The sequence below is a fragment of the Hippopotamus amphibius genome, chromosome 2 (genome assembly GCF_030028045.1).
Source record: "Hippopotamus amphibius kiboko isolate mHipAmp2 chromosome 2, mHipAmp2.hap2, whole genome shotgun sequence".
NCBI classification, from domain to species: Eukaryota; Metazoa; Chordata; class Mammalia; order Artiodactyla; family Hippopotamidae; genus Hippopotamus; species Hippopotamus amphibius.
Genome location: NC_080187.1, coordinates 90182480 through 90206166, shown reverse-complemented (window position 1 = coordinate 90206166; position 23687 = coordinate 90182480). Strand labels below are relative to the sequence as shown.

Genomic DNA, 23687 nt, shown 5'->3' with positions numbered 1-23687 from the left:
CTTCTTTTTATAGTTCCTTGAAGTGTAAAGTTAGGTTGTTGATTTGTGATTTTTTTTTTCTTTTCCCAATGTAGGCGTTTACTGCTATAAACTTCAGGAGTTAACTTAAGTTTTATTGAACACCATTGGGCCAGGCTCTATGATATGTGTATACACTATTTCATGCAGTTCTTCCAACCATACCAATATAATAATCTAGTAGTAATATATACCATCTTCTGGATTAAAACATTGGTATAAAGAAAATACTAAGTAACATGTCTCACTGACCAAAATCCAAGAGCTAATTAGTGAAATAATTGTATTTTATCCCTGATCTTTCAAGATCCAAACCCAAGTTCTTCCTAGGATACCAGTCCGCCTGGGACACCATTTTCCTATACTGTTTAAGTTTGGAACTTCATAAAGATGTAGCAAAGAAATGCCCAAATATACTGAGTCAAAAAGGAAAAAACAAAATAAAACAAAAAACATATATTGTTCCTTAGTTTATTTAGAGTTAGGTAATGCCTTTCTTTAAAGTGGTATTACTAATGTGTGAGCAAGAATCTTATTATTTGAATGTCTGGTATCTTTATAATTTTCACAATAAAAAAGAAATACTGTCTGGATGGTAGCCTCTCTCGACAAGCTTAAACAGCAACTGATACCTCTTAATTTTGACTAAGCATAAGGTTAAGGTGTAAAAGCAACTGAAAATATTTTTACATAATGATATGGATCAAATTCTTAGCCAATACAAACTATTTTCCCATGAGTTGCATTTACTGAGAATGAGATCTCCTAATTATGATAATCACATTGCTATTCCACATAATACCTTTTATCCAAGAACATCTAATCATTCCACAAGCTATAACGATTGAGTCTAACTGCATCTCTCTGAAGTAGCATCAGATATTATTCTGAAAGTGGTTAAGTATGTTAAAGATGGCTAAAGCTGTCAAGAAACTTGCTCGGAGTGAAATGAATCAGGAATCATCTTATATCTTAGGAATCTATATCTTTGTTCCACAGAATGGAGCACCAGGCTATTTTTTTTTCTTCTTAAGGGAAACAAGATTCTCAAATCATCATTCGTTTTAAGAAATTCTTACTACATTAACTTCATTAAACTGCTATAATAAGGATACAATCTAAAAAGGAAATCTTGCCTTAACATTTTTAAAGGCATTCACTTAAAACAGAGTGTGGGGACTTTCCTGGTGGTGCTGTGGTTAAGAATCCGCCTGCGAGTGCAGGGGACACGGGTTCAAGCCCTGGTCTGGGAAGATCTGTGAAACAACTAACTCCGTGTGCCACAATTACTGAGCCTGCGCTCTAGCACCTGCGAGCCACAACTATTGAGCCCGAGCTCCACAACTACTGAAGCCTGCGCACCTAGAGTCCATCCTCTGCAACAAGAGAAGCCACTGCAATGAGAAGCCCACGCACCACAATGAAGAGTAGCCCCCACTCACCACCACTAGAGAAAGCCTGCGTGCAGCAATGAAGACCTTATGCAGCCAAGAAATTAATTAAGAAAACAAACAAAAAACCCAAAGTGTGTTTAGCAATTAAGTAGGCAATTAAATTAAAAGGTATGTAACCAACTTCCTTTGTGTTCATTTAAAAAAAAAAAAAGGCAGCATAAACATAGACTTCAGAGAAATTTAAGTATGTCCCTAAATAGGAAGTCAAAACTCAAGAGGAAGAACATATTTGTCATGAGAATTTTAAGAACAGTAAGACTGGGTTTATGGGGAGGAAATGGGAGATCAGAATAAGAATTTGGAGTCAAGACCTCTGGGCCTTTCTGTGTCATATGTTTGAAAAGCACTTCACCCGCATCTTTGCTTCTAACTGAAAAATGCAAAACAGCCTTGCTTCACATGTACAAATAGACTTTTTTTGAATTCTCAGCCTGAGTCCTCCTAAGAGTGAATCTGTCACTTTGGATTCAGGAGCATGAAGTATTAGGTTATTTAAAACTTGGCAAAATTAGTCCTAGAAGAGTTAGCGACCATTTCAAAAAAAGATGCACACAGTAAAGCTGGCCTGGTGTTTGTCCAAGCTCTAGTCCTTAGCTAACCTCCCTACACAGCCAAATTTTTTCTTTAATATCTTTTGCTGTTGAAATTAGTAAAATTTTGTCCACACTGAAAAGAGGCTTGAGATACTAATGCAGCCCCTTGAAGCCCTTCGGAGGGCAGCTTAGACTGGGTAACCCACAGCACAGCCGTGCGGTGATACTCTGATCAAGTGCTTCCATTTAAGACAATATGATGAGCTTTTCTATGGCATGGACTGTCACAGCATTTCTTATCCTTGCTCAGCACTCCACACTCTCCATAAAATGCCTGCAAATTACATTCCCAGCTTCACCTCCAACCATATTCTTGATCCTCAGCACCTCTGGTTAGCTTGTCACTCACTGAGCAGGCAGTGAACTTCTACATCTGTAGGTCTTTGCCTGTTTTCCTCATTACAGGCTCAAATTACAATGCCCTTTTTGATACAGGCCACATATGAAGAACAAGATGGTATTCTTTTTCCCAAAGAAAGTTAATCCATACTTATTCTCTGTTACATTACCATATACTTATGGACCTATTTTTTTCCTCCCTCACCCATTTCTTCACTCAACATATCTTTGTTGATTTGCCAGGTACTACTAATCCCAGTCAGAAACTAGGATTAGTGGATAGGATAGACCCATTGCACTGGAGGAGTCCCAGCTTACCACTTCTTTGTCATTTGTCTTTGTATTCGACTCTTACCATTGTATCTGTTTCTGCCACGTCTTGAAAAATTCTCTGTCTTGAAAGATCTCTCTGATCATGTGTAAACTCTTTCTACAAATGCAATCATCTCCCAGAATCAAACTCTGGGATCATTCCAACAGTGGTTTATTGGACACATGGAGGTACTTTTCTTTGCAAACTATATGCTGATCACATACTATTAATGTGCTATTTTGAAGAATTAAGACATTTTAGGCCTGGAAGGAATCTTAAAGATGATCTCCAATATTCTTACCTAACAGACAGGAATATGTAGGCATGGGAAGAATAGGTGACTTGTTATAAGTCATAAGTTAAGTTACTAATGGAACTAAGACTAGAATCAAAGTTTTAGGTTTCCTTGCCATTCTCACTAAACTACCTCATCAATAGGTAATTTGAGTCACAAAACATCATTGCTACAAATAAATAACAAGTCAGCCATCACCTCTGTTTGAAAAGCATTGTATGTTATTTCTTCCAGAAATAGATCAATGTAGATATAAACATGACAAACGACATCACATTCAAAGAAGAGCGAACGCTTACACATTCGGGTGAAATCATCTAATTAGAGTAAAATTCTAGGAGAATACTAAATTGGAAAAATGAATATAGTATTTGAGGCAATGTCATTTAAAGGGCTAACTAATTTCATTTAGAATAAATCAAACACAATAATTTTTCAAAATGGTATCATGCAAAGGGGCAGTTTAAACACTTTAATTTCTAAAAGACTAAAGATAGAAGCATGTAAGTTTAGTTATTGATAATCTTCAGTGCCAGAGATATCACTAAGCTAGTTGTGGAAAATGTAAAGGGCTCAGTAGGATTATGAGCACTGGACCATCACAGTACTAGGTATATAATGAATCACAGATAATCAAAGAGAGAAAGCCACTGGAAATAAAGAGCAAATCCATTCCTTCTTCCTAGAATTCACCTTGGCCCACATGAAAAAGACAAAGCTTATTTTATCTGAAGTATTAAACTCAGGGTATGAATATTCTTTTATACAATAAGGGCAACTTTTTATCTAACAAATAGGAGATTAAAAGTGATTAAAGATAAGAAGGAGTTAAAGACTTAGGGATGCATATTTAATAGAAACTTTTGTCACAGTAAAGTCACATTTTTAAGTTCCTTCACATCAGCTGCATTATCTATACTGTCCTGGCCCATATGCATTTGTGCCTGTTCTAACAAGATTTCTGACTGTGGCTGTTATTTAACTCTATCAAAATACATTATTCCAAAAAAATATGACTCCTACAAATACACAGCAAGCACATGCTAAAGGTGTGTACCCTTCAATGAGGGGAATCATCAGGGTGGAAAAGGTGGATCAAGGAAGAAACAGAGGAGCAGAGGTCGAACAGTTCATGAAGAAAGATATACTGAGTTAAATGCATCAGGAAGTGTCTTGTTTTTGTTTGTTTTTTCTTGTTTTATGACCTGTAAGACTAGAGGCCTGGCAGCCCACTGTCTAAATCCAGCTCACCTGTTTTTGTAAATACTTTTATTGGAACACAGACATGTCCAGTCATTTGCTGTGGCTGCTGTCTAGCAAATGGGGGCCTTTGCAGAGACCCTAGAGACTAGCTGGGGTGTAAAAGAAATTTAGAAAATTCCCCCCTGAACTTGGGGTCTTACTTTGGGAAGGTAAAATTAAAAGGGTTAAAGTATTATTAGAATAGATTTAATTGTTTGATTAAAACACAAGCCTATGTGCCTGGAAATAATGAATGGTCATAGTTTGGAGTTAAGAATACAACACAATTTTTAAGTATCTCTTTAAGCAACCTTTTTTTTTTAAATCAAGGACATGCCAAAGTCAGTACAAAGAATGGAAACTTTTCAGGTTAGATAAGGAATCTGCTATCTGGGCAGATTACACAGAAGAATAACCTTTTACTATCTCTTGTTAAGAGCAAACTAAATTCTTCTACACCAATTTTTCATTCCAACAGAGGAAAAAAACCCAACAGAAGAGGTTCTAGCTTTGCATTAATAATAGTAGTAATTTTTAAACAAACTCCTTTAAAAAATTATCTCCTAACAAATTATCTAAATATCTTTGATAACTAAACTGTTTAATCATTAATGAAACTTGTTGTCATTCTTTGTTTCAGACCTATTTGTTTTTTCTTCTAATAAAGTTTTGGATTTAAATAGATAAATCCATCAAAACTGAGCAAATATTACCAACATTTTTACACATTATATTGCTTCTTTTCCAGAATTATTCTTTGTAGACAGGATAATTCAAGGCAAATAAAGTTTGGATTTTTTGGTACATTTATTCAGTTTCCCTTTCAATTCAAGCTCTGGTCTTTACATGTCCTTTCACATTCTGGAACAAACCATTTTTACTGAGAACAAGAATATTCTCCCCTTTGATAAGCAAAAACAGATTTTAGTTGTAGTTCTTTGCCACGATTATTTCTAGTTTAGTCTCAACGACCCATATACGCCATAATTTTTAATCAGACTTACTATTCTGTTCGTTCAGAGAAAAACTGGAGAGTGATCACTGTCTGTCATACACAAGCGTTTCAGGAGACCAGCAAAGTTACACAGCTACACTGTAAGATCTCCACAGCCAAAAGCACACCTTTAACACTTTGCAGATGGGAAAATATGTTCATTAAAATGACCCAAAGATATAGCCACTTTATTACTGTTAAAATGAAACGCAAAGATATACATAACAACTGGTGTCCCATGTTTCAATATTCTATTTTCCTTAGAAGTTACAGATATCCATAGATTTTTAGTTATTAACTTGATTTATATTAATGTTCTAAAATTAACAAATATCTTGCAAATTATGTTTAAATTGACAAAGTACAGAACATAATTACAGTTGAATCAAAAAATTAAGTTATAACTCAAGAATACATAACTGCATATTTTCTTAATATATGGAAGAAACAAGCTTATCTCACAGTAAACTAGTATAAGAAATTTAGGAAGTTAGTATTAACTGCTCTCTTCATTAGAAAATAAATCTAAATCTTAAAAAATAAAATTGTAAGTTTAGTCTTCATACTGAAAAAAGCAAGGAAAAGACATGTAGTGATTTATAGCCTAAAATTACCAAACCAATTCATATCTAAAGATTCTCTTTGATGCATCTACAATAACAGTGTGAGGAATTTTTTTTCCTTAAAAATGTCAGTACATTCAATATGTTAGAGTTCAACTTCCTTATTTCCTTGAAATTCTGGGAATATTAAAATTTTGCAAGTATTTATTAGTGTCTCTAATTAGAAAAATTTCCTTTTTCCTGAGACTTTGTAATTTAATTTATTAGTATACTCTAGAAGTAGGGAAATATTTCATTTTCTTATCGATGAGCAGTAAAAGGTTTTTCTCAATTAAATAGCCACCAACAGTATTTGAAACTTCAGTTCCACCATCTCAGGCACGGCACTAGAAAATGCAAAACACACATTCTCGAGTTACTCTCCTAATCAGTGGAAATAATATTTTCTACATGGATATGAGCACATCAAAGACAAACAAACAGTATAGAACAACTAACCATATTCTTTATCATCTCTCATCCAACAGAGAATAGATTCCCACCATCCTAATAGAGATCCCCAAGTGAACACATGATGAAACCAGATCACCAATTAGAGCTACTCCAAATGGGGAATAATTTATCGATTATGTGACCTTGACTGTGGTTCAGTACACAAGTCCCTGGAATTGGCTACTTCACACATATTTTTTTATACACGTATTTTTTTATACAGGTTCAGTACCCTGTGGTGGAAATAGACATTACCTAAACAATGAGTTAAGCAAAACAGATAACTATTAGCCAAGAATCCAAAACAATAACAACAAACCAGAATAAAAAAGCAAACCAGAATAAAAAGCACCAAGTTACAAGAAAACTGAGAGTGAGAAAAGGTAAAGTTCTATTGCTATGTGTGATTTCATTCCAGAGGCCACTTCTTGGGCAACTCTGTTTGACTAGTTCCAGCAGGTGAACACACTAGGCATCTTGACGGCAACCTCCAATCCCATCAAAGTATAATTTTTAAGTAGTTGGAAATATGGCTCACATGCAAACATAGAGGGAGCACATGTTGAAGACTGATTTAGCTCATTTAATAAGAGAAGCAGCAAGATGATATAGCTGGTCCAAAACAGAATCAGAGGAATAGTTTATAATGTTTTCTCAGGAAAGACATATGAAGTAATTTGGTTAAAGACAAAACTGTTTAATGCTGAGCGGGACAATAAAACCACAAATCTACAAGTCAACTTACAACTTCATAAGTCTGGGCCAAATTAGTAGTAAATTACAGGTCACACAAAGGTATCTCCCCATAGTTAAATTACGCTTTGGTAAGCCTCTTAGGTTGTACTTCAGCACATCACTGACGAGACATTTAAACTATTTACATATCTTTGAGCTCACGGATCCTTTCCTTGGCTGTGTCCAGTCTATTGATATAGTCATCGGAAGCATTTTTCATTTATATTACATTCTTTTTGACTTACAGCATTTCCCTTTGAACCTTTCTACAAATGTTCATCTCTCTGTTCACATTACCCACCTGTCCTTGAATGTTGCATACTTTCTTCATTACATGGCTTAGCATATTAATCATGGTTATTTTAAATTCCCAATCTAAGAATTCCACAATGTGTGCCGTATCTGAGTCTCATTCTGATGCTGGCTTCGTCTCTTCAGACTCTTTGCTTTTTAGCGTGCCTTTTAAGTCAAAGTTGTATATGATATAAAAAGGAACTGGGATACATACATCTTTGATGTGAGGTTTTATATTTATGTGACTAGGAGTTAGACTGTGTTTACTATAGCTGTAGATATCAGAGACTAATATTTCCTCTAGTATCTGCTTAATGTCTATTCTGTTGTCTTTGGGTTTTGCGAGAGACTCCTTAAATAGGGCCTGAGACCTGTAGTACTTTTAGCTGTAATCCCTTTCCTTATACAGGAACCCTGTTGATGTGGTGTTAGGTGTAGGGATGGAGAGGCATTCTATAGTCCATGATTACGTCTCAGTCTTTTCATGAGCCTGAGTTGGACATTTCCCTTCCCCAGGTTAGTTATGCTTTGGTAAAACTCCAGCCAGTGAGGCTGTGGTAAAACAGTTTCTCTTGACAGCAGGCCTTGTGAAGAACAGAAAGCTCTGGGCATATTTCAGAATGCTTACTTTCCCCCTCCCCCTGCTGCAAGCATCAGGGATCATGAAAACCTGGTGGGGCTGCTGGAGGTAAAACTCATCAAAGTATGGGACTCCCCCTGAAGTTTTTAACTTGGAGTTTTTTAAGTCTCGAGCTAGTCCACACTGCATCTCCAGCAATTCATCAATTAACAATTTTAAGTCTTCCTACTGCTACTGGCTCCAGCTGGGCCTTCTGCTTGTAGGCATCTATTTTGGGTAAGCTGTGATTCTCTGTACCCACCTCCTTGTCTCCTGGGGGCAGCAGTTTACCCTGTGACCTCAAGTCTGAAGGCTGTAAGAAGAGTTGTTGATTTTCAGTTTAAGTTTTTTTCTTGTTGGGGAGATAGGAGTGATAACTTCCAAGCTCTTTATATGTCAGACTGGAACCACAATGAGAATTACAGTCAGCTTTACAGATTTGTTATGATAATGACATTAAATGTGTTAGCTAAGTTAATATTTAAGGCATGGTATATAAGTAGCAGTGAATAAATGGCAGATATGTTTATTAATATTCCTAAAGCTGTTTTTTTGTGTGTGTTTGTTTAAATGAGACAAAATCAAAATCACTACGTAAAAAAGTCAGTGTACGATCAGTGAGTGTTGGAATACGGCAGGTGGTTCTCTCTGTGAGATCACTGCTCTAACTCATGTCATCTGGAGAGCCCCACCCAAATTTCCCCAAATGAAAATATTTAGTTAGTGTTCAGGCATCGTATGAAAAATAAAACAAAACCAATCTTTATCATAAAGTGAAATATTCCAAATATTACCAAGTTAGCAACATTAGGTAAAAAAATGAATGGTTCTAACAAAATGCCAGTGTCTCAGTTGCATTTCCTATGCACAAGGGGGAAGGCTCTTTCTAAAGAAAATGGGTTAATACAAAGTCTGGCTCACAGGAGGCACTCAATAAATGCAACTTTTATCGCTATCCTAATCCTTATCCTATCCTATCCTTCCCCTAGTGAGGACAAATTAAAGTGAATTATTCAAATTAACTAAAGAATTCAGAAAAGCAGGATTACACGTCAGTCAATTTTTCAGCATTGAAAACTCAAAGATGTCATTATAGTTAGTGTATTCTAAATTCTTAAACTATATCTGAATGTTAACATCTAAGTTTATTATGTTATCATTGTATACCCTATTTTTATGGCCCTCAAATTATAGGAGTATTATTTACAAGTGATCTCTATTAGAAGTATCATCTGTGTCACTAAAAACCAGAGATATCACTTGTCATTTCTCCTTCAGGGTAATAAACCATCCATTTGTCCTGTAGGTGATGCAAATGGCCCCTCAAAGAAGACCTTGACTTCCCTCAAACATTTCTTATCTCCATCAATGTATAGTTAACTACTTTCTCAATTTTTTACTTTTTTCAAACTATAAAACAATATATCAATACAGTAGCATTCCATAGACACAATGGTCCAGCATCTATCACCCAAAATTATCCACAAATAGAAAGATATCTAGGTCCTTGCTACTTAAAATGTAGCCCATATACCGGTGGCATTGGTATATTAGTTATCCATGCTGTGTAACAAATACTCTAAAACTTAGCAAGGTAAACAGCAAACGTGTTATCTCACAGCTTCCATGAGTCAGAAGTCTAGGCACAGATAATTTAGTGCCTCTGGCTTAGCATCTCTTCCAAGTCTGCAATCAGCATGTCAGTCGGGGCTGCAGTCCCTTCAAGGCTCTATTCAGGGAACATCTGCTTCCACACTCACTCACATAGCCAGTAGCACTTGGCAGGCTACCCCTTGCTAGCTGTTGTCCTGAGATATCAGTTCCCTATCATGGAGATCTCACAATAGGGCAGTTCACAGCCTGGCAGATGGCTCTCCTCAAAGCAAGTGGCAGAGTGCACCCAAGACAGAAAGCAGTCTTTTTGTAATCTTTTCTCAGAAGTGGCATCCCATCAATTTTGACATATTCTATTCCTCAGAAACCAGTCAATATATTGGTCCAGTCTACGTTCAAGGGCAGGGAACTACACAAGGATGTAGATACCAGGAGAGAGGAGGTTTACTGGGAGATATCTTAGAGACTGCCTACCTGTATTGACTTGTTAGAAATGCAGGATCACAGAACTAGTGAAGAGAATCTGAATTTTAACAATATTCCAACGTGATCCATCGTATGTCAGGAAGCACTGCTCTAGGGAGCAAGGCCCACACACTTTATCCTGCAGCAGAGGCTGCTTCCTCACCTAATGTTACTCACTGGTTAATGTTACTTTCTAACCATTGCAAAGATTAGTTTTCCTTGCAACTCCGTTCTCTCATACTCAACAAATAGGAAGAAAAATGGAGGGTTATTGAAGTACTACTGGGCTGCAGATAGCAGATTAGAAAGACTTGAGGGACTAAGGAAGAAAAAGGGGGCATAAAGACTGTGACAAACAGATCTAACACCAATATCCAGTAATTATTGAAAGAGAAGATTGAGCATTTGTATAAGGAGGGACGTCTGGGACCATATGAAAAAAGGACTAACATCCTATTTCCTCACCACCCCCCAAGTACATTGCTGAATAATTCTGATTTAGAAATACTCTGTTTATAGTGGTGGCCTCTTACTACCTGATTCTGCTTACTACCTGATTCTTACTACCTGATTCGTTCCATTTACCAAGATAGAGAAGTGCACAGCATATTGTAGAAATAAATCCATCAAAAATTATAACACAGAAATGCAAACACTTAAGTGAGTTTTAGATATCTTGCTTATTCCCTTTCCAAATACATTTTATATCTCAATAGATGCTTAAAGAACAATCTATTTTCAGTATTTGAAACCTTTCTATAAAAAAAAAAAAAACCACTAATAACTTTGGTATAAATATTTCACATCTCCCTCAAGTTCTATTTAGGGGAAAAGATAAAATTCCATTGAGCTTTTAATCTTCTATTAATAAATGGCCTAAGGGGAAAAGTGAAAATCTCTAATCTACTTATCACAAATGCAGTAGATCAGGGAAAGTCTCTATTCTTTACCTTCAGAGGTAGACTGGAGCCAACTCCTACTGGAGTGTGGGAGACAGTTGTTAAATTTTCAGTTTAATGGGTTAGTTTTTTTATTTTTTAATAAATTTATTTATTTGTTTATTTATTTATTGGCTGCATTGGGTCCTCATTGCTGCGTGAGGGCTTTCTCTAGTGGTGAGCAGGGCCTGCTCTTCGTTGTGGTGCGTGGGCTTCTCACTGCAGTAGCTTCTCTTGCTGCAGAGCATGGGCTGTAGGTGCACAGGCTTCACTAGCTATGGCACGTGGGCTCAACAGTTGTGGCTCACAGGCTCTAGAGTACAAGCTCAGTAATTGTGGTGCACAGGCTTGTGGGATCTTCCTCACCCAGGGATCGAAGCTATGTCCCCCTGCATTGGCAGGCAGATTCTTAACCACTGCACCACCAGGGAAGCCATAATGGACTAGTTTTTAATCACAGTCACTACTGAAACAAAGTATGTATATAAACCTACAGAGTAATAATTTATATGAAAAAACAAAGGTAATAAATACTGAAAAATCATGACTTTGTAACTATTTGTTACATTTTACTATCTTTTTTTGAGGTTATTTAAAACATTTTTGGTATCTACAGGGTTTTCACTCTACATAATGCTGTACTACCGAGCATCTTTTCCCAACCCTATGTTTAGTGACATCACATTGGTAGCTTGAAACTGCCCATGGTAGGAGTATTTACAGCACAGAAATTGGAAAACACTGTAAATCAGAACTTGACTTAAATTTTGTCGATTAAGACAGTGAGGGGGGAAATGTTAATACTACCAATTCAGCTTAAAAGTGCGCCATGTCTGTCCTCAGCTATTATGTTATGAATAGCACAAAAAAATGTTGGTAAATACTCTTCATGCAGTCAAAAGCTATTATCCAATTCAGCAAAATTGCTCCCATCTCTGACAAACCAGTAAAGTCCAGATGTAACTCTCGTGCTGAGGCTGAAACAGGCTTCAGTTTAATGAACGTAATTTGTGCTAGGGTGAACTGAAACACAGTTTAACAGTAGATCACGTATCAGATTGAAGATCGACTATTCAGAAAAGAGTGGGTTGGGATCAATTCTATTTGTTAAATTATGGTTGAACTGAAACCACAAGTTGCTGTACATACAAGGATTCAACAAAAATGAACAAAAGCAGTCTCAGAGAATCAATTAGTTATGTATATGGAATTTACAATAAAAGATACTGTATATTTTAGTATTTCTGAAGTGCGTGCTACACATCTTTTGTATCAGCAGTTTCTATTACATGCGTGTGTGTGTCTGTGTCTGTATGTGTGCGCACACACATAGTTTTGCCAGGGAGGCCACTGTTCAACACTTAATAGCACACCACTCTGCCTCCTCCTTCCCTCCCAGTAGAAGCAAGGTGGCTACAAATGACAGAGGGGCACGTTACCATGTACTTGGCTTCCATGTAAAAAATACCATTTTAGGTTCTAAATTAGAAAAAATGCACATGCAGAAAGAACATTTATTAGTAGTAGCTGAAACACTTCTTATCTGGTCTGTGTTCTGTGTGCGCGAGCTTCTCTGCTACAAATGTGGGGAGTCTGTGTTTCAGTGACATCATTCCAAATGCATTTCAGCTCAGGTGATTTATAGTCTCTTACATTAGCCAAAATTACACTTTGCACATACATAACTAAAGCTCTCAGGAAAACAATGTTCACTGTATTAGGATATGGAAAAGGAATTGACATCACAGGCATCTAAGTATCAACTGGACCTAAAACCTGACCGAATAAGGCTGAAAAGCTGTCTTACTTTGGTAATCAGAGGACTCACCAGCAGACACTATACAGATCTCGTGAGCAGGCCCAGTGGCAGGAATTTACGCTCAAGATTCAGGGGAGTCACATGTGCCCCTTTCAAATAAGCCAGATGCAGCTTTCTAATTTATCAAAACAACATCAATCGGTCAGCTGTGCTGATGATAGTGTTTTTCGTGTATGTAATTTAGTCTTTGGGGAAATGACTCCTGTGTGAGGTTTTGGGAAAAGAGTGAACTGTTTTAGTTATTGCTCAATTCCACATAAAAAGAGCTCAAATGGAGGAAGACAAAGCTGACTGATATAAAAATGGAATCCTCTGCTGCCCAATTTGAAACAAATTCTGTTGTAAATTTTGAACTGGCTAAGAAAGCAGAGGAAAGCTTTGGTGGAAGAGCACTGACTTGTAAATGCTGCATGCTCTTCGGAAGCATTCTAAACCAAAAGCAGCGGGTGCAAATACTGTGCAGTGTCTTCTCAGGTTGCAAAGAGACAATGATATCCTCATAGGTCCTCTGACAAAACGGTTAGAGGAGTGCTTTAGAAATACAGCTATTAATAAAACTGCTGGAAATTTTAAGCATGAATAGGCAGAAAATCTGTATTCATCAAACTGAGGATGTGGTGAATTTGAAGAAGGAGCAAATTTAGACACGAGGAGGTTATACAAAAGGAACATGCATATAAACTGGGATAAACTTTGGAAAAACAACATTTCAAGCACCTATACAATAGCTCTTTAATTTAGTACATATACATGCTTTTGAAATTTTTTATATATTTAGAAATAAATTCAGAGAGAAAAGAGGCCTTCCACCAATTAAAATTTGAAAAAAAAAAGCGGATTGGTTTCTTCTATTTAGACAGTAGGATTAGAGCATCATATTAAATGGCAAATCTAATTTATTTTCCTTTCTTCATGTACATGATTACAAACTTGCTTGCAAAGTAGTCTTTCTTCTATTTCCTATAACAGCTTGCTGGACATTTGGGATTTGGGTCACAGATATAATGTATTTTATAGTAGGGATGCATAACTGGGAGATGGCTTGCTTTTAACTCATTAGTCAATTTCCATAAGTAAAAAGATAAAAATGGTGCAGGAGAGCTTTGTGAGAGAGATGAATGCATGGTGTTATTCCAAGCCTGCAGGATGACAAGATGGAGTGAGCAATGTCACTTTCTGGCAGATACATTCAGCAGCTCATATGCACATTTCAGTTAACATATAGACCTATTACACATGATACGTATGTTTATCCTGGAGCAGACACAAATATGATTTTTAGTGAAACGCAACAGAAAGAGCTAAAATTACTGTTACACACAATTTCTGATAAGGTGATTAAAATGCACATAGAGCTCAAACTTTAGCCGTGGGTTTTTTACTAGCTAAGTAATTTGCCGGAGATGGAGCAGCAAATTGATTGTTCTGACTCCTGTAGAGCTCACATGCTTCTCTCATAGTGGAAACAATTTATTAATCATATTGGCCACAGGAATGACAAAGAATTGGAGACTGTGTTAGAGTGAAGGGAAATCCTGAGATGATCTGATCTACAGAATCTTCTTATCAAATAACATTTTCAATGAAACCTCAATGCAAAAAGCAGACAAAAGTGATAGGTGTGTTCTTCAGTTGAATTAAATCTTCATTATTGGGCAGAAATTAGTCTTTGTTCACAGACTGGTTTACTACGTCCACCGGGTCCTGTGGCTCACTGGAGCTCAGAATAGGTGCCGAGGATTCTCCTTCATGTATATGGCAGTTGCATATGCCAAGCCACCTTGTCCAAAAGTCACACAGCTAGACGGTGGCAGTGGCAGGCCAGAGCCCTGTCCCATGTTCTTCACACGTCACCACCAAAGAAGTCAACTTGTTCTGCAACTCTCTGATTAAGTGAAAATGTGACTGCCTTCTCTCTTTTTTGGATTCCATTGAGCCAATTTATAACTTTTGTGTTTTTGCAGTATTAAAATAATAGTCTGGACAAAAAAAATAGATCTGGAAAAGTTATGAAGAATATTTGCTCTTTCAAGACCCCCCATTTCAAGTTCTACTCTAGACCCAGTTCATTGCTTGTTTAAAAATGACACGAAATTTCAGCCTTCATTTGGTCTAGAGTTGAGAGAGCTGTTATTCTACAATCCTAAAGCATGAGTGACATTAAGTATGAAGATGGACTGCACTGCAATAACTGTAATGGCCAGAGTGGACAAGTGAAGAGGAAAAGAGGAAAGGATGTTGACATCTCCTTGGATCAATCAGTGCAAATCTTACCAAATTTTGGTAATGTCCTATTTGTTCCCTTGGTTTAACTTTTTTCACCAAGTGTTTACAGAACAACTGTGCTGTGCTAGTACCATTTATCACCTCGGAACAAACAGAGTAATGTTTGGAGTGTGATTCACTCCATGAAATCTGCTTCCTTTGAGAGAGATTATCTTGTGATCTGTACATTTAAGCTAGGAGTAACCTTGCCCCAGTTACTCAGTGTTTGAATTCTGTGAATGAATGGGAATGGGATTTCATGCTTGAAATGCTTCAATACTGAAAAGTTCTTTCCTGAAGTTACCTTATTCTTTCTCCTCAAGTATCATATCACTGACCCAGAGCAGAACCCACAGGAAGGGCGTTCCTGACAGATGGTTCAACCTGAAGCGATCATTCAGCGCTTGGACAAATACTAATTGTACACCTACTATGTGTCAAGCACTCCTGTGGGTCTCGGACACAGAGTGGTGAACAGGACAGCCCAAGACCCCTTCCCTCTGTGACGCTTACAGGCTCATGTGGGATACAGAAAAGAGTAAGCAAACAATAATAAGCAGGACGATTTCCACTCGTCAAAAGTATTACAAGGGAACATAAAAACATAGAAATGTTGTGTACAACTAAGCATGGGGATTGGATACCATGATTGATCAGCAAGGGGCTCTCCACGGAGGGGTCACTTAACCTCAGACTATGAGGAGGGCCTCCCAACTCCCAATATCCTCAGGGCAAAGCCTTGGGATCTCATAAGACCCCAAGTGAGAAAACCACCCAGATTTCTGCCCAAGGGGCAAGTCTACTGTCTTCTTAATGGATGGCCAGCCTTCCTAAGGAGCGACGTGCGTTAACAGTGGGGAAAGGCAGGGCAGCGAGTGCAGACAGAAGCCACACTGTGATTTAGTCCTGTGGTGGACTGTTCGCGCTTTGAAAGCTCATCAGCAGTAGCATAACCGCACCTTGTTCAGGAGAAGGCAGTGTGAAGCGGCCTGGAGCGCCAGGCAATGGGCGGGCAGCCGTGTGAACCGGATGGCGCAGGGCTCCCACGGTGGGAAGCTGTTTACTCTCTCCCCGGAGGACACAGGGTTAGACAGAGTTAAGGCTGTAATCATTAGCAGCCAGATCAACACATTCTAAGTGACTTGCTTTCGTCATTTTTTACCCCAACAGTGGTTCAATGGCCTATGAATGTTTGCTTTCAGAAGAAAAGAATTTTTTTTTATTTAAAGAAATCATTTCATGGTCAAAGGAAGGTTTTGTTACTTGGGAGTCTACTCCCCCTCATTCATATTGCTCAACAAAACGGAACATTTTTTATATGCTGCAGCCACTGTGCAGCTCAGACAAAAACTGCTGGAAAAAAGTATCCTAACATCCTAACAAAAAAGTGTCCCCCCCACCCAGGAACATAGCTGCTGGGAATGTGTATTATTATTGTCTTAAGAGCTGAACTTTCTCAGATCCTAAAATTGTGGTTATTTCCAAAAATCTCTATCTATGCTTAAAGACACACCTTACAAGACGGACAAAATGTAAGACATGGCTTCTTTAAGGAACTAAAAGCTTAGATGAAGAAGCAGCTAAAAGGCACAATAATAGGTAGCAACGTAAGGATACAAAATTCAGCTATACTGTAAGAAACAAACTAAAAGGAGGGTAGAGGTTAAGCGAGCCAGCAGAAGAGGCTAGAATCAGCAAGTGGTGCTTGGTGGAAGAATTAGGACTTCAAGAATGGGGAGGGTTTGGAGAGGAAGAGAGTCAAGTATTTCAAGTGAGGGGAGTAGCAGGGAACACGCCAGAACATTTTCACAGGACAGGGTGGGGATGTGAACAAATGCAGCTGTGGTTCATTTGGGGAGCTGTCAGGAAATGATAACACTCACGCTGCACCATGCCTACAATGGGCACAGCAAGTTTTATCAGCCATAGATGCCTAACTGAAGAATTTTGTATGACTTTGGCTCCTATTGATTTCCTAGGCTCCTCAGTGCGTGTAAGCAAATTGTTGGTGATCTGTAAATATTTGTTGTATTACTTGGAATTTGAACGGTATCTTGATGACTCATGAGGTGTGGGGGTATTTGAACATAAAGAGTGCCAAAAAACCTCCTTTGCCCACACAACATTGTTACAAGGTCCCTGAGATGACACCGCAAATAGAAAAGCATCTCAAGACTTACTAAGTTCTGCTCATGAATACCTCAGAGAGAAATGATTTTCATTGTTCACCCCCATGCACTTTTTGTGCATTTTTCAGAGAACGTAAGGTAGTCACCCAAGTCACTTTATTTAATATCCTAGCAAAATTAAGGGTTTTTATTACCCAGCCATAAAAAGGAACGAAATTGAGTTATTTGTAGTGAGGTGCACGGAGCTAGAGTCTGTCATACAGAGTGAGGTAAATCAGAAAGAGGAAAATAAATACTGTATGCTAATGCATAATATGGAATCTAGAAAAAAATGGTACTGATGAACCTAGTCGCAGGACAGGAATAGAGATGCAGATGTAGAGAACAGACTTGAGGACACGGGGGCAGAGGGGGCGGACGGGGACGTAGTGAGAGAGTAGCATTGACATATACACGCTACCAAATGTAAAGTAGATGGCTAGTGGGAAGCTGCTGTAGAGCACAGGGAGATCCGCTCAGTGCTTTCTGAAGACCTAAAGGGGTGGGATAGGGAATGTGGGAGGGAGGCTTAAGAGGGAGGGGATATGGGGATATATGTATACACATAGCTGATTCACTTTGTTATACAGCAGAAACTAACACAATACTGTAAAGCAATTATACTCCAATAAAGATGAAAAAATTTAAAAAAAATCAATTGACCGTAAAAAAATTGTACTTCATGCTTTTTATATTTACACATCCATATGTATGTGTGTGTACACACACACACACACACTTTAATCTATAATCTTACATCTTTGAAGTCATGCTAGAAATTACGTCTCTCGTAATATCTGTTTATCATACTCACTCAATCCAAAGTTCCCCTTCAGTTATGCATTAACTCCTACCCAGGAAATACTTTTACAATATGAACGCATACATTTGAAGACAATAAGCTTTTTTCTCCCTGATGGCTTGAGTCACTCACGACTGAATGCCTTTGATAATTCTAGAAACCCACAAATCTGAATTAGTCCTGGGTCTTAAAGAGAGAATTAGTAAGACCCAGCCTCTTGGGTTAAAGACCCCAGCTGAGAAAACTGGAATCCCTTTCAAACTATAATGAATGTGACTAGGACCTCTGGTGGCCAAGTTTGTCTCTGCCTCCCAGTCCAAGCACTGGAATTTTGTAGGAGCCTTATCTCTTCAATCCAATAAGAACAAGGGCTATCAAGAGAGTTCTTGCAGCCTCCCTCTCCTCACCTTCCCCAGCACCACCACACCCTTGATGTTAACCAATATTCCCACTGAACTGTAGGGCCTACAAAAGAAATTGTGCTTTGTGGCTAAGAAGACATTTCTCTGAAGTAGCAAAACCATAAGAAAGACTATACACTTGGAAAGCACTTTGAGTTCTAGAACCTTCCCAGCATTTCATATCCCAATTTCAATTGAGGCTGCCCTTGACACATTTGAAGCCAATAATCAGATCTACAGAAAACATCTGTACATTCATTGTGTAGAGTGGATCAGCCTCGTTTATCAGCACCCTTTTGGATTCAGGGAATATTAAAGCACTTCGGTTCTTCTTAAAAATCAAAGCATTATTCAGCACTATATATTTGTCAATACAGTCCTAAAAAGTGCAGACCTTTTCTGTACTCTTACTTCTTTTTTTTGTAGATTTCAGTTTCTTCATCTATAAAATGGGGGAAAAAATAATAATACCTATGGCACAGGGCTACTATTATAATGAGTATGGAGCTTGTCACATAATCACTCAAAAAATAGGAGCTGCTACAATGATGACGACGACTCCTTAATGTCTACACATTCCTCTTCTCCCCACCTCTCAATATCCACACATATTTTCAGTTAACATGGATAAACGATGAATCTGGCCAGAGAGAGAATAAGTTTCTTGAACAGAATCTGACATTCAATAGGATATTTCCAGGCAGCTTGGTGAGGGGGAAGGATGCAGTGGGAGTTTTATTGGCCCTTCTGGAGCCTGGTGGGGCCGGCGGGGAGTGAGTTCTTAGATTATGACCCCTATCATTTGTCAGCAGTTTTCGAAAAGATCCTGCACTCGAGAGAATTTGTATTTTATGCTATGAATTTAAAATGATGGGCTGTGGAAGACAGAATTTAAATGACTCTGGGGTCTTTCAAGAACATGGAATAACCGGCAGTTTCTCCTCTCTCCCTGTCCTCTGCAGGTCAACCTGAGAGCCACAGACGGCAGGCTCATGCGCCAGTTGCTCCTCATCAATGAGAGCATTGAGTCCATCAAGTGGATGATTGAAGAGAAAGCCACCATCACCAGCCGAGGCAGCAGTCTCAGTGGCAGCCTGTGCAGCTTACTGGAGAGTCAGAGCACCTCCCTACACGGCAGCTACAACAGCCTCCACGATGGCAGTGATGGGCTGGATGGCATCTCCGTGGGGAGCTACCTGGACACTTTGGCAGATGATGTTCCAGGCCATCAGACCCCGTCAGACTTGGACCAGTTCAGCGACAACTCAGTCATGGGGGACTCACACGCACTGCATAAGCGTCCCAAATTGGATTCTGAATACTACTGCTTTGGCTAATGACCCTTTTTTTTGCATGGGATTGGTGTGCAATTAACTTGTATTTATCCTTCTTCTCTGCTGCTATATTTTTGGTGTGATTTTTTAAAATATGACAACCTTTTAAAAAAGAAGCTTATTTTGAACGGCTTGATGGTATCTCTGTTGCTCCTAGTATATCTCATCTGGACCGATTTATCTTTCTCTCTTACGTCTCCATTTTTATTTATTATTACGATGATTTTTCTCCCTTCTTACAGAGTGGCACAAATAAAGCAGGGGGAAAAGAAAAAGCAATAATGATGATTTTGCTTCTGTTTTCAGAGCAAGGGGTCAGGGATTACAAGATAAACTTTGCTAAATTTTACAATAAACCAAAGTCTGATAATAGCTGATCTTGTTGCTTGATTTCTTAAATGATTCAAAGATTCATTTTCCAGAAGACACTGAGGTTTATTACTGTTTGTATGTTAGATTGAACAAAAATGCTTGGGACAAAGCTAGGTATTATTTCTAGGCCACAACTTCCTAGCATGAAATCAATGATACTGTTAGTCACACACTTCTCATGACAATCATTTGGAAGCCCCAACTCCATGCAGACTGTTAAGTTCAATTTTGTATTTACACCATAGATCAGCATTTTGTCATCAGTGATTCCAACTCAAGCTGTAGACTAACTGTGTAATTATATATATATATATATATATACACACACACAATACATATATAATTATTTATATGATTCTCCCAAATTTCAAAGAATAATTCAGATAGGTATGAAGGTGATTAGAGGTTAACGTGTCCTAAGTTTAATTGTATTTTGAGATTTTTGCTGATGTTTGCTGTATGCATTTTACAATTCTAGGATATAAAAAAACATAGATGCATACAATGGATGGATGGATGGATAGATACAGAAGCAGGATCACTATTCACTTAATGTCATTGGAATGGCATCTGAAAATATCACTCATGTACTGAACATTTAGTTTTGATACAATATTATTAATCCTCTACATTTCTTTTACCATGATGATTCCTAGTGAGTGAATCTGAGATTTCAAACTGTTCTTTATAATGATATATGTTTCTGCACTAAACACTTGACAGTATGAATCAGTCTTTCTACCTGTAACTGAAAATGTCCATACTCAAGAAATGATTTCTCCCAAATTTCCTTTGTTATTATACGTATTACACACTTGTCAAATTTGTTCTTTCCAGGTTATATGTTATTCAATCTCCAATTAAAATCTACAGGGTCTGCATTTTACACGACTCCTTTTTGTCATAAATTGCTGATGAAATCCTCATCAACAATAATCTCATGATGTCAGGATTGTCCCCCTTCTGTGTTTGAGGAAAATGAAACACAAAGAAGGTAGGTAACTGAGTCAAATCTCCCACTGGTGTCAAAGCTGGGATTTAAACTTGAGCCTGTCTTATTCTAACAATAAAACTTGGTACCTAAAGAAGTTAAATAATAAGGTATGGATGAGAAAGCAAACTTAACCCCTGACAAAAATAAAGTGACCAATCATTTTTCTTCCAAATCAGTAGGACCTATGTTTTTGAATATTGAGCTTTTTGAGCCCTTTCCTGAAATGACATGTCCAGAGCCAGTGTTGTGCTTATAGGTACATCAGGGAGTTGACCACATGCAAACTATTCCTCATATATTTCGCCTTTCTACTTACTTTCATTTAAAACTTAGTAAATGCTGGTGGGTTGGCTATTTTATTTGTTTCATTTTAATCTGGAATTAAACCAAGTAATTTTTAGCACAGATTTTTTTTTTACCATATTAAAATCCAACAACACGCATTAATCTAGTAGATAAAACATCCTTAGAACCAAGACGGATAATTTCAAACAGAGGGTAATGACATATGTAACCATATGTCTACAGCACTGCGAGGAGAACATTTCCAACAAGAGGGAAGTGAGCAGACAGCAAGGCTTATAAGAGGCATCAAGGCTGAATTCTAACCTCTTCAAAACCTTGAGATTTGTCTAGAATAAGCCAGGCACAGGAAGATGATTTCTGTCCTCAGATCACTGCTCCAGATTGTAAATTCAATCTGGCCAATTTCTTTCCTTTTTCCAGTCAGCTTCCCCTGCTATCTGTTCATCCCAGGCCCTCTATAAATTTTCACTCTATAGAGAGGAAATGAAAAAGCTGAGTATAATATGAGTGAAATGTACAGAATAGTTTTCATTGATGCATCTTATTTTAAGGGACCTATAATGAACACTGGCAGAACACTTGAGAATTGTTTGGGGGGGGGGGCTCTATAAGTTTCACTATTTTGTATGCTTTACAGCTATTCTTTTTTTTTTTTTTTTTGTAAAAGATAACAAATATAGTCTATGAGTTACATATGGAGTCACATATAAGCCAACGATGTTTTGATAGTTGATTTTACTAAGAGGAGAGGAATATGCAGCTAAACAACACTGATTATTGACATGTTCTTTAGTCTCAAGGGAATGAATGCATTTTCAACTAAAGAATTCCCATAACCAATCTATGACCTGGAACATTTACTATGTGATCTCTGTCAGCACCATGAGGAAATGGGGTAAAAAGTTAAAGTGCCTTCAAACTATTCTGCCTGCACTGAGTTGTGTTCTCCCAGAAAAATGGAATTTTCCTTAGTTACAGTAACCTCTCCATTTTATGGACTTGTCTGACTTACACTGGGAAGAAGATAAGATAATTGGAGGTAAGGAATTTAGACAATTTAAAGCTAGCACATTTTTGGAGTTTTGCAAATAAAGGAACTCAAGATAACCAACTTAGAAGCCTTAACTTCAAAGAAACTCCAGTATTTATACTACATCAGCCCCAAATTGCATAGCATCAAGTTCTAGGTCTATTTGCCAACCTTTAGAAATGCAATATGATCCTTTGCTGCCGGATGAATTGTAAAGATACTTGGAGCTCCACGAATAACATCAATCAGGCATTTTTATCCCCGACTCCATCAACACACAATCACCTCCATGATGCCAAAACAAATGGTTACTTTGAGGTCCTCATCTCACTGACATCTCAGCAGCAGTTGACGCACGTGATCACTGCTTTCTCGAAAGACTTCCTTCCTCTGGCTTCCAGGACGGCCCTCTCTCTTGGATTCCCTCATTCCCTACTGCCTGTTTGTTCACATCCTCTGTTGCTGGTTTCTCTTCATATTCCTGAGCTCCACACACAAGAGTGTCTCTTGGCTCAATTCTGGCACCACTTCTTTCCTGAAATCATTCCCCTGGGGGTTTCATACAGTTCCACAGCTTTTTTTTTAATTAATTAATTTTATTTATTGGCTGCATTGGGTCTTCATTGCTGCTCGCGGGCTTCCTGTGGTTGCAGAGAGCGGAGGCTACTCTTCATTGCAGTGCGCAGACTTCTTATTGCAGTGGCTTCTCTTGTTGCAGAGCACAGGCTCTAGGCGAGCATGCGGGCTTCAGTAGTTGTGGCGCAAGGGCTTAGTTGCTCCTGGCATGCTGGATCTTCCTGGACCAGGGCTCAAACCCATGTCCCCTGCATTGGCAGGCAGATTCTTAACCACTGCGCCACCAGGGAAGCCCCAGTTCCACAGCCTTAAATGTCATCTACATGCTGAGATTCCTCAAAGTATATCTCTAGCCCCAGTCTCTCTCCTGAACTCTAGTCTCCGCATCTGACTCCACAGCATCTCTACCTGATGTCTAATAAGCAACTCAGTCTAAACAACCAAAATTAAAATTCTGCTCTTGCTCTGTAATCTTCCCCAGTTCAGTAAATGATGCCTCTAATTATCAAATTCTCAGTCCAAATCTTTGAAGCCATTTCTTAAGTGCTCTTTTTCTCTCATACCACAGCCACCACATCCACTCTGTCATGTAAATCAAGCGTGTTCTACCTTAGAAATATATTCAGAATGAGCATAGATTTTCACATAATCC

At 38.1% G+C, this 23687-nt stretch overlaps 1 protein-coding gene across 1 annotated transcript in view; it reads left to right on the top strand.

The window, feature by feature from the left end:
- LURAP1L (leucine rich adaptor protein 1 like) overlaps positions 1-20129 on the top strand; it is a 47837-nt gene extending 27708 nt beyond the window's left edge. Inside the window, exon 2 of the mRNA XM_057719800.1 lies at positions 19386-20129. Within this exon, the coding sequence (XP_057575783.1) occupies positions 19386-19760 (375 nt within the window). The 3' untranslated portion in view covers positions 19761-20129. The remainder of the gene's footprint in view (positions 1-19385) is intronic.
- The last annotated feature ends 3558 nt before the right edge of the window (positions 20130-23687 follow it).